At 39.5% G+C, this 12150-nt stretch overlaps 1 protein-coding gene across 1 annotated transcript; it reads right to left on the bottom strand.

The window, feature by feature from the left end:
- Window positions 1–4559: 4559 nt before the first annotated feature.
- On the bottom strand, window positions 4560–8863 carry LOC141631334 (uncharacterized). The gene is made up of 5 exons (XM_074444018.1): window positions 8854–8863; window positions 6624–6990; window positions 6301–6530; window positions 5294–5749; window positions 4560–4915 (listed from the first exon to the last, which is right to left on the bottom strand). Exons 1-5 carry the CDS (start codon window positions 8861–8863, stop codon window positions 4560–4562), a joined length of 1419 nt encoding a protein of 472 aa, XP_074300119.1.
- Window positions 8864–12150: the final 3287 nt, after the last annotated feature.

Raw genomic sequence — 12150 nt, 5'->3', positions numbered from 1 at the left:
AAAACAGGTCAACACAGAAATATAGTGTACACACATGAGAAAGGATATGATGAGATCATGTTGTAACGAATTTCGTATTTGCGATAACTGAAATACAAAATAAGGAAACAAAATGAGTTTTTATTAATATCAGAAAAGTTTGTGTACAATCTCTAATAATCCTCTGATTCTAACTAAACAAATAGGGTATGCATGCACGATCCACGTAGGGGGTGCGCGTGCGTTTTGCAGGGGAGCACGTGTAGAGGGTGTATGCACTCTATGCGCGACGTTGACTTGTATTCTTGAGAGGGTCGAACGACTTGAGTCTCTCTTGAATGTTTGAATATTCGAGTTTGAATGTTTGAGTTTTCTTGCGCAGGCGGCACGAATTTATTGTGCTTGTTGACTGCTTACGTTGAATTTCACGAGATTTTCAGAGAGAGTTCCAAAGCTTTTCTTTTTTTCCGAGTTTTTCTCTCCTGAAATGAAAGAACTTCGCTCTATTTATAGAGAAAAAGTTGGGCTTTCTCCAGCTTAGGGTTGCGGGCCCATCTCTCGGCCCGTTTGTAATTTTAACCCAATTTGACTTATGTTTGGACCCGAATAACTCGGAATGACCCAAATTTGATTTAAAAGGGACAAAAATAATTAAATTGAGTAATTTATTTATTATTAACTCAAATTAATTAATTTCTGTATTTTCGACACTTAAATAAAATTTCAGTGCCTACAAATTGCCCCCTCGAGACTTTGTCACGTACACTACTAAAGTTTTTCAGCGTGGCAGGGTCTCGAACCTTTCTTTTTTTGTTCGACTTGGAAGTCAACTGGCATCCATCTTGTTGTGTTAGTAATATTTTTTGTGTCATCATGTCATTATTTGACTTGACGGATGACTTAATGCGCCCTTCACGTGATATTTTCGCCACCCTGATAATTTTGTAACCTTGACGAGTAACCTTTGAATTTTTATCACCTTAGTCATTTTGTAACCTTGACAAATTGCACTTAAATTTATGTCACCCTGGTCATTTTGTAACCTTGACGGATGACATTTGAATTTTCCTTATCCTGATCATTTTGTAACCTTGACGGATGATACTTGATTTTTTTTTTATTTGTCTTCAACTGGTCAATGATTTGTCTATTTGCTTGAGCATTTTCTTCTTCCTTTTTTTTTTCTTAAAAACAAATAAATTTACCCACTTAACTAAGAATATATACCCATGACTTCTTGGGTAAGCAATTTGCTAAAACACAATTTGTTTTAAACGACCTGAACATTCTAGTAAATTCTCCCAAGGCTTATATTACTGGTTCCTTTCAGAGGTGGAAACGGCTTGATTTTACTTGTAGGACAAGCACTTTAATTTTTTTTTTTTACATAAATTCCTTCTATATATACTTCTCAAGGTATGCATCTTCATATCACATTTCATATAAGCCTTACGTTCTTCAAATAAGAGGGGTACTCCTTAATGACTCCATTGTTCATTCTTTGGTCCTTTAAATCTTGCTTGTGCTTTATTTTTATACTAAATCATGTTATCATCATTCTTGTACGCTTTTTTTTTAAAACTCATATGATCAATTGTTTATCTTTTATGAATCAAGCTAGATACCGACTCATGTTGGTCAGTTTCCTTCCTCTGTGTTTATTCCATTTGATTTGTGTCTTTCTCCTTTCCTTTTGCAGCCATTGCTTGTTAATTATTCATGGATATATGAAAACTTGAATTTGTATGCAATCCCAACACATTCTATACGCCTGTCTCCAATTTGTTGTATGATAGCATGATGTATTGACATTGGTACAGATTACATTCACAAAGAAGAGATGGGCATAATTTTTTTTTTACGTGGGCATCTTGTAGAAGTATAAGCATCTGAGCAGGCCTAATAAACTTATACGGGTTTACTGTGCTTGATAGGTGTAAGGTCGAATCGAGAGTGGCATGGTCAAATGGGGACGCACACTTCTACTTCAAGATATTCAACAAATAAATTTCCCGAGATCTAAAGAATGGAGTGCGTTCAATCCGAAATTAAAACCGGCTCACAGGACCGTTTATACAGTGGTCGATCAATTTGACGGCACCCAACAAATTTGATTATTGCTTCCAAAAGACTTTGGGAGGACAAGGACTTGAGGAATTTTCTCTATTAAAATGTCTTTTGAGGCTTTACTTTTTAGCGAACTACTGACCATTTCTCTGTTTGATTCCTGTGTAGGACAGATTATTCATAAATGCTGAATCTTTATCGCTCTCGTGATTCTCTGCCTTAACAACAATTTTTTTAAAGTATTTTTATATTGTTTTGTTCAAATTGGACTTTTTAACAACAAAACTTGCATTATTGATCTCATATTTGTGTTCATTTTGATGTAGAGCTACGACCAAATATTGAGCTTGCAATGATTAATTCAAACGAAGGCTTCAGTATCGTGATCGTGAATCTCTAGTCTTTTCTTCCTGTTCCAAGGACTGTAATTTGGAGAAGCCTGAATTTTTGTTTGTAATATTTTTTTGGTTCAACTGGTGTTACTGCAGGGATTAAACATTGTCTGTTCGATCGTTCTCGAGCATTCCAATCTCTATTGTCAGTTTTTTGAAGATGTTATCACTATGCACTAGCCATCATGAAATAAAACCTCATCCATTGGTGTTCGAGTCGTTGTAGATTTTTACTGGGAGGTCATTCAAATTCTCATATGAGCTACTATGCAATGAACCTGCTGGGTCATTTCGGTTAACATATGAGCGAGCCCATGATGCAGAGCACCGAGCTGTCAAGCATTGAAGCATTGAAGATTTCAGTGGAGAGTTGATTTCGATTCTCACATGAGCTACCATGCAATGAACCCGGTGGGTCATTTCGGTTAACATGTGAGCCACCATGGAGTGAACCCATCAACCGTTGGAGATGACTACAAGCATGTTATTTCAAATCTCATATGAACTACCACGCAATGAACTCGCTGGGTCATTTCGGTTAACATATGAGTTATATCTCCAGTTTATCACAGGACAACTTCATCATATCCCAGTATTTTTGTAGTCCTTGAAGTTATGTTGCATTGTACCTGGCCTATCAAGGTGTACAGATGGTTCAACATATTGAATAAGCCTGGTTTGATGACAACTTGAGCATAACGAGACTTATCGGAAATATCATAACACGTACATGACTCCATAAATGAGATAACATCTCTAGCTAACATATACTACATGATGTTTTCCTTTGTATCATCTGTCATTATGGTTTTGTATTTGGTTTTTTTTTTTTTTTTTTTTTTTTACGATGAAAATTTTAGATTTAACCGTTCACAGTTTAGGCTCATGCGGGCCAGGAGCGTTAAAACGTTTTTTTTTAAGGTGAGACGTTTGACTTTTTTTTTTTTTAGGTGTGACATACACATTTTTTTTGACTGCACTCAGGCTACATGTTCACCCAAGTTACCTACGTACTTGCAAAGTAGAAACAACACTTCACAAGATCAAGCCGACGTAGTTCATAAAGCCTTGCAGTTTTGACTCTTGCTTAGGAGCATGGCTTGCAGTTTACGCTCTTGCTTAGGAGCATGACGTTGTTTCAAGAGTAGTAACGTTTCATAAATTTCCCATTTATTGGGCCTATGAGCACACCGTCTTCATCCGCGATCTTGTATGCGCCATTTGTGTAAACCTCCTGTACCACATACGGGCCATCCCACTTAGAGGTGAATTTACCAACTAGCTTGTGAGAGGTGATAATTGGTCTTCGTATTGCAAGGACTAGGTCTTCTACTTGAAAAGAACGAGGACGTACTTTTTGTTGAATGCTCGCGACAACCTTACTTGATAACACTGGAGCTTTTGTTGGGCCTCTAGTCTTTTTTCATCGAGTGCCTCCAACTCTGCTAAACGTAACTTGTGATTTTCATCTTCTGTAAGTTCCTCTTGAATAGCAATGCGTAAGGATGGGATCTGCATTTCTAATGGCAACACAGCTTCTACTCCATACACCAACGCATACGGGGTTGCTTGAGTAGGAGTTTTGTATGTGGTGTGATAGGCCCACAATGCCTCGCCAATTCTTTCATGCCAATCCCGCTTTGATTTTGCTACTACTTTTCTCAAGAAGTTGCAAAGTGTCTTGTTAAAGCCTTCAGCCAAGCCATTTGCAGGAGCGTTGTACATCGATGACTTGTACTGTCTGAATTTGAACTTCTCTCCTAAACTTGTCATCAGATGGTTATCGAATTGTTTCTCATTATCAGTTATGATACGCTGTGGTACACCGTATCTGTATATTATTTGAGTTCGGATGAAATTCACAATATTTTCCTTCTTGACTTCCCGTAATGTGATGGCTTCTGCCCATTTTGAGAAATAATCAGTACCAGTGAGAATATACTCGTGTCTATTTGAGGCTTTCGGAGTGAGAGGTCCCACAATGTCAAGTCCCCAAGCTTCAAAGAGCCATGAAGATACAGTCGGGTGTAATGGCTCCGGTGGCTGATGTATGAAGTTTGCGTAGAATTGACAGGGTTGACACTTCTTCGCGAAGTCCATGCAGTCTTGAACCATGGTTGTCTAGTAATACCCCATTCTCTTTACACGATCATAAAGTTTAGGTCCAGATTGGTGAGCGCCACAAATGCTAGAGTGAGCTTCATGCATTGCTTCAGTAGCTTCATCTTTATTTAGACACCTCAACCAGTGTCCTAAGAAAGAGCGTATGTAGAGCGTCCCTTTGTCATGAAGAAATTTTGGAGCACGTCGACGTACCTCTACCTTGTGCCTGGGATCGTCAGGTAATTTTTGGTGGTCCAAGAAATCGATGATAGGTTTGCGCCAGTCATCCTCATCAGTCGTGTAGACGCAAATCATGTTTGTTGTATCTATATCTTCTACTCTTTTAAGCAAAGATACTGCCCAGCGATTGCAGACTGGCCAAAGTGGCTGCAAGGTTAGCAAGCGCGTTAGCCAACTTGTTGGTACTCCTCGGTACAAGACCAATATTGATGGAGTCAAGTTGATTAAGCAGTTGCAACGTCTGTCGATGGTAGGGAATCAAGTCTTCTTTTCTTACCCCATACTCATCGAGGACTTGGCTGATCACCAATTGTGAGTCTCCGTAAATATCCATGTCCCTTACGCCTATTTCAATTGCCATTTGAAGACCTAATATCAAAGCTTGGTATTCTTCTACGTTATTTGAACAAAACTGTGTGAGTGTAAATGAGTATGGCATTACATGGTTTTGCGGAGATATGAACACAACTCTTGCTCCAGCTCCGTCTAGCCTTGCAGCACCGTCGAAGTACATTTGCCATGGAGGTAAAATGTCCACGTAAATATTTCTTCTCCTGGTAGTTCGTCTGAAAGTTCCCAGTCTGTCGGGACTGGATGATCAGCGAAGAAATCTGCAATAACCTGACCTTTTACTGCTTTTTGAGACACAAACACCAAGTCATACTGTTTAAGTAACACTGCCCATTTCGCAAGTCTTCCAGATAAGACTGGTCTTGAGAGTATGTACTTGATTGGATCAACTTTTGAGATCACGTGTATGGTATACGCCTGCATGTAGTGCCTCAACTTCTGGATGTCGAACACCAAAGCAAGACATATCTTCTCTATGGCCGAGTAATTTAATTCAGCTCCAACCAAGGTACGAATCAAGTAGTAGAGTGCTCTCTCCTTGCGGTCTTCAATTTCTTGCGCACACATTGCCCCCAGTGAGCGTTCTTGTGCTGAGATGTAAAGGACAAGTGGCTTTCCTGAAATTGGTGCCCCCAGCACTGGTGCACTGGCCAAGTACTTCTTGATGTTATCAAAAGCATTTTTGCATTTTTCATCCCACAGAAATGGAGCATCCTTTTTCATGAGATGACTGAACAGCTGACAACGTCCTGATAGGTTAGAGATGAACCTTCGAATGTATGCCAAACGTCCCTGCAACCCGCGCAACTCCTTTAACGTCTTTGGTTCTGGCATTTCGTTGATAGCTTTGATTTTCGTCTAGTCGATTTCAATGCCTCTATGCCTTACCACGAACCCCAAGAACTTCTCGGATGTGATGTCGAATGCACACTTGAGTGGGTTCATCTTGAGTTGACATGTTCTAAGTCTCTCAAAGACGGTCTGAAGGTCTTTAACATGGTCTTTTCTTTTCTTTGATTTGATAACCACGTCGTCGACATACACTCTATCGTTTTATGCAACATGTCATCAAAGATCTTTTGCATTGCTCGCTGATATGTGGCCCCAGCATTTTTTAGTCCAAACGGCATGACCGTGTAGCAGAAGATTCCTTTTGGGGTTCGAAAACCTGTTGCTTCTTGATCTTCAGGTGCCATATGTATTTGATTGTAGCCAGCAGTACAATCCATGAATGAGAGTGCTTCGTGACCAGTGGTTGCGTCAATCATCAACTTTGTAACTGGCAAAGGGAAGTCGTCCTTTGGACATGCATCATTAAGATCTCTGAAGTCGACGCATACACGTAGTTGCCCATTTTTCTTCCTGACTGGAACAATGTTGGCTATCCAGGTCGGATATCTGACTTCACGGATAAATCCAGCCTCAATGAGTTTGTTAACCTCTTTTTCAATTTCAGGTATAAGCTCCGTCCTAAAACGACGTTAAGATTGCTTTCTAGGACTGATTCCTTTTCTGATTGCTAATCGATGAACTGCAATTTTTGGGCTTAGTCCAGGCATTTCCTTGTAGCTCCAAGCGAAGACGTCCTTGTACTCAACCAACAATTTGTAGTATTCCTCTTCTTCCTCTTTAGTCAACAGAGCACTGACGTAGATTGGACGAGGATCCTCATCAGTTCCTAGGTTTAGTTCTTTTAAATCATCTACGGTTGATTGTACCTCGTCTTCAAGTGTTTCAGGTGCCTTGTCAGCCTCTACCTCTTCGCTGTCATCAGGTATCTCTTCTGCAGTGATATGATAAGAAGTCACAATTTCCAAGTCTTTTGCATCACGGGAGTGTGAAGATGGAGGTTTAGACTCTTCAACATTGTTTGAGGACAAACCAGTGAGAATTAATACTCGTTGTTAGTCCTGGAAATCCGCAGACCTCCCTGATCAGTATCTCATCTAAACCTATCTGCCAGGCTGTCAGGATGTCAGGCTATCAGGACACATGAAGACAGGCGCCAGGCCATGTAACACCCGCGAATTTTTCTGTTTTGGCATTTATAATTTAACTAGACATTTTATAATTTTATTTATATTTTTAATCCGTTTTTATAAAAATGCGGCTTTACATGTATAATAATGTTATATTAATAAAAATATCCGTCTTAAGTTTGTAGTAGGTTTGAGACGTATTTTAGCGGAGAATCGACTCAATTTAAGGTTTTGGGCTTAGGATGACCATTGGGCCTTTCTTTTATTTCTTCCCCTCCACCAATCCTACACTCCAAACCCTATCTTCTTCCTTCTACTCTAAAATTTCAGCAACTTTCCTCAACAAACAAACATAAAACATCATTGTTACACCATTTCTTCCATTTCACTAAAATCCCCATAACTTGCTCAATTCTTATCCCAATCAAGTAATTTTCGCGTCTATCTTCTCCTCTTTCCGTTATCCATCCATTCATGTAAGAAAGAATCCAACTTTCCTCTTCCCCTTTTTCTGGCCGTGCATATAAGGCACGTTTTTCCCCCGACTAAATCGTTTTCTTTGTGTTTAGGTGAGTTCTTGGACAACCCGGAGTAGTTTTGAGTCGGAAGTGTTTTCTTTGAAGAGCTAAAATGTAACGGTGATAGGTTACTCGACATTATGTTGAATTTATATGTATTTATGTGGTTGTTTACTCTTTTAGTGAACAAGTTTACATTTTTACTTGTGTTTGTACCATGTTTGTATGTGACGGTTTTATAGAAGTTTTACTTATCTATTTTGAGAAAAGATGATACCTTTAGATTCATGGTGAAGTGGGTAAATGAATTGGGTAGTTTATTCGAATGGAGATTACATGTTTCATGCTTAAAATTTTGTCTTAAGACGGCTTCACTAATTGTCTAGAAACCATGTGTATAGGTTGTTGATGGGTGTGTTTTGTGGACTGTTTTTGAGTCGGTTTCTTGGGTGATTTGAGCCAAATTGTTAATTCCCGTCTCTTGTGTATATACATGTATGATATGGGTAACTAGTATGGACGAATATCACTTTACTCTTACAAACCCGTCTTAAAATCACCCGTGTTGGCCTGGACACGTGTCATTCCTGACCGAGGCGACCACATATGCTGCTTAAAATATGACAGATGGACCGGCGTCGAAAAATTAGGTGGTTTAGCCACTTGAATCACTCGATTCGGAGTCCGTATGAGTAAATGGCGACCGTTTTACCGTTTCAAGTTATATAAATATATATATCCTTGTGTCTGATGGTTGTTTATGCTTTTTATTCGTATCATGACCCAAGTTTTCCCTTGTTGACTCGTATATGTTTATGAGTTGTTCGGATTTTGGTTTGTTTACGTTTTGTCTCGTGTTTCCTATTAGTTAATTCATTTGTTATCGGTTATTTATACTTTGTTCAAGTAACATGTAAATGTGAAATAAAATGTTTATTCATGATAAGAAAGCAAGAAATGATGTTATATGCTTCATATTTGAGTTCATATTCATTTGTTTACATTTTGCCATGTGTTTTGTATTACTTGTTCCATTTTGAGCTCACTTGTTCCATTTTGAGCTCAAGTGACGTATAAATATGAAATATAAGGTTTATTCAAGTTATATAAGATTGAAATGGTATTATATACTCCACATGTGAGTTCTTATTTGTTCATGGTCGAATCTTTATCAAGTTTCAAGTATGAAATGACTTAGTATATTTCATTTATGGGTGTACTTACTCATTTCCATGTTTCCATCATGTTTCAAGTATGAGTGATTTATTCTAAGTAACTACTTGTAATGAGTCGTATTCTTGTGAAAATGTCATAATGATATACCGTATTGCTTGATATACCCTTACGCATTACTTGTGCTGTTCTGCCAAGTATTGGTTTGCGCCGCTCTCGTGCCGTTCTGCCGGGAGTTGGTTGATTTATGTTTTTTCCCGCCCCTTTCGGACTATTCTGCCGATTGCGGGATACCTCATATCGTATTCTGATGACAATGCCTTTATGCTATACATTTTTCTTGACTTGTCTTTACACCTCTTTCGGACTGTTCTGCCGATTGTGAGTTTAGCTCATATTTTCCGCCTCTTTCGGACTGTTCTGCCGATTGTGGCTCCTCGACTTCCGTTTTTTCGATCGAGTCTTGGATGCAGACTGTTCTGCCGCATGTCGAATTGGGGACCGTTCTGCCACGAGATTCTGGCCAGATTTAGACTAGGACTGAGTCTTGGGAGTACCATTGTCGTCCTACCAGGAGAATTATATATTTATATATGAGTAGTAAAGGTCTTGCTTGGTTATAGATATCGGTGTTTGTCTTTCAAGGTAAGATTTATGCCTTGTGTTGTTTGTCTTGGTCCTATCGGATACTAGGGGTGAGCTATAAGCTCTCTAGTTGCGATATGATCGTTGGGATTGATGATCCCATCCGTTCTTATGGTGAGATGCAAGCCATAAGTATGAATGTGACATTAGTAGCCACGTCCCGTGCAAGGTTTACTAAGTGGTTTTCCAAGTAATGGCTACAATTTCTATCCTTGTAATTTGCATTGGTTGATCCCTTACTTAACTGCTTCACATGATTCAGATTCTAATCTCATATCTATGTTGTATTTCCTTGAAATGCGTGTTTTTGTATAAATGACTGTGTTGGGCCCTAAATTATCCTGCCTGACCTGATATAGGCCAGGCAACAGCCAAAGACAACTTCCAGGCCCTAGAGATCTAAAACCAGGCATTACTCTAAGACGGACAGGCACTAAGCGAGGAGTTGATTGAAGACAGTAAGAAATAACTAGCAAACTGAAAAGGTAAAGCACAGGCCATTGCGGTGCAACAAACAAGATCTCATATGTTCCCTACAAAAAGGAAGACCAATTCCGGAAGGCAAAGATATAGGGAGCAGTCAAAGCAACGGCTAAGAAAGAAGCAACCATCTCCGGGTAAATAGGGCACATTCCCTATTTACCAGGAAAACCTAAACGGCACAAAGGGATTGAAAGAAACCACCTATAAATAGAAAGAAAGGGAAGACAAGAAGGATCATCTGAGAGACCATCACTTTTACTCATATACTTTGTATTCTTGAGCAATATATTCGCCTGTCACGCCTGATATAACAATACCCTGTCAGGCTATCCAAAATCATAGTAACAATCACTCCCGGCTTGGTGCCCGTGGTTTTTCCCTTATTCCTGTGGTTTTTCCACGTATAAAATCCTTGTGTCATTATTTATTAGTTTGTTTTACATTTAATTATACCAATCAGGCAAGTTATTCGAGTTAGATCACCCTATATATAAATCCCTGGCAGGACGCTCTAGATCACTGAAAATCCTGCTAAAACAATTGGCGCCCACCGTGGGGCATCTAACTCAAAAATAATCAAAAGCCCACCATCAAAATACTACAAAAAACTAAGAAAAAATGGCAGGAGATAGCATTGAGCAACAATTAGTATTTGCAAAAACAACGCTTGTTGGAGATGGAACAATCAAACAAAAAATGATCCAGTCAAGTCAAGTGGCAAAATTGAAAGAATCGAGAATCCAAACCTAAAGATACGATTGGGAGAAAAAGCTTCAGGATCAAAATTGAAAGTCCACTGGCACACCATTCTCCTCCATCATAAGGAACATTGACTTCTCCAATATTGGTACTCCAACTCCATCCAAAGCAGGAGAAGAAACGGACTCAGGAGAACTCCAAAATCAAGAACTCCAAGATCAGACTAACACAGCCATTATGATGGCCATGCTCCAGGAAATCCAAAAACTTCATGAGAGATTTGAAAAGATCCCAGGAGTTCCTACCCCAATTGAAGAAGCAAATCCGTAAAGCTATGCCGATTCTCCTTCGTGGATGAAATAGCAAAAACAGATCTGCCAAAGAAGTTTGTGATTCCCTCAATGAGAATCTATGATGGAACCACTGATCCACAAAACCACGTTGCCTATTACAAGCAAAGAATGTGGCAAAAGATCAATTCCAAATGAACTACGTCAAGTCCGCATGTGTAAGGGATTTGGAACAACTCGAATGAACCGCCTTGCAATGGTACATAAACCGCCAAATGGAAGCATCAAGTCCTTTGTCGACCTGGTCAATTCTTTCAATCATCGGTTTGCCAAAGAAGCAGGAACTAGAGAAGAGATCCGGTGACTGTACAGGTTAAACAGAAGCCTGGAGAATCAATCAGATCATACATGACAAGATTCAACAAAGAAAAAGTATCAATCCCCAGATGTGATGTTGGAACATCCATTGAAGCTTTCAGGCAAGGGCTACCCCTGGACAGTGACTTTTATGATGAAATGACCATGAAGCCCTGTCATACCTTTGAAGATGTCCAAGCATTAGCCATAGGCTATATCAGTCTGGAAGAAGACAAAGGCTACAAGGCGACAATGCCGACAACAACTCAGGATATGACAAAACCAACAGAAAAGCTTTAACAACAAAGGAAGCAATTCCAGGCCATCTCCCTACGCAAGACCGGTGGATCGAAGTCAACTATACACATGAACAACGAGGTAACTCCTATACTTATCCTCCCGTCCAGGAATATAACTTCTCTGTTGACATTGCAGGATTAATCAAGAGACTTGACCATATGGGAGACATTGTCAAGTGGCCAAAGAAGTCAGACAATCCCAACTCAAGAAAGGACACCACAAGGTGGTGTGAATTTCACATGGACATAGGTCACACAAATGAAGAATGCCCGGGATTACGGAGACAAGTGGCTTACCCGCTAAAGAAAGGATACCGAAAGACTTGATGCAAACAAAGAACAAGGAAGATGACGGAACAAGAAGAAACACAGAAAGGCAACAACGTGACCTACCCCCTGCACCACCCATTTATGAAGTCAAATTCATCAATGGAGGATCGGAAATTTGTGGCCTGACAGTTCAAATTTACCGCTAAGAAAATTGCCGGGAGTCAAAAATGAAATCTCCTTTTAAATCTATCAATTTACCTCAAATTACTTTTGACGACACCGATATGCGGGGCATTCCGGATCTC

The sequence above is a fragment of the Silene latifolia genome, chromosome Y, assembly GCF_048544455.1.
Source record: "Silene latifolia isolate original U9 population chromosome Y, ASM4854445v1, whole genome shotgun sequence".
NCBI classification, from domain to species: domain Eukaryota; kingdom Viridiplantae; phylum Streptophyta; class Magnoliopsida; order Caryophyllales; family Caryophyllaceae; genus Silene; species Silene latifolia.
The sequence above is the reverse complement of the archived record's forward strand: the minus strand, read 5'-3'. Positions and strand labels throughout refer to the sequence as shown.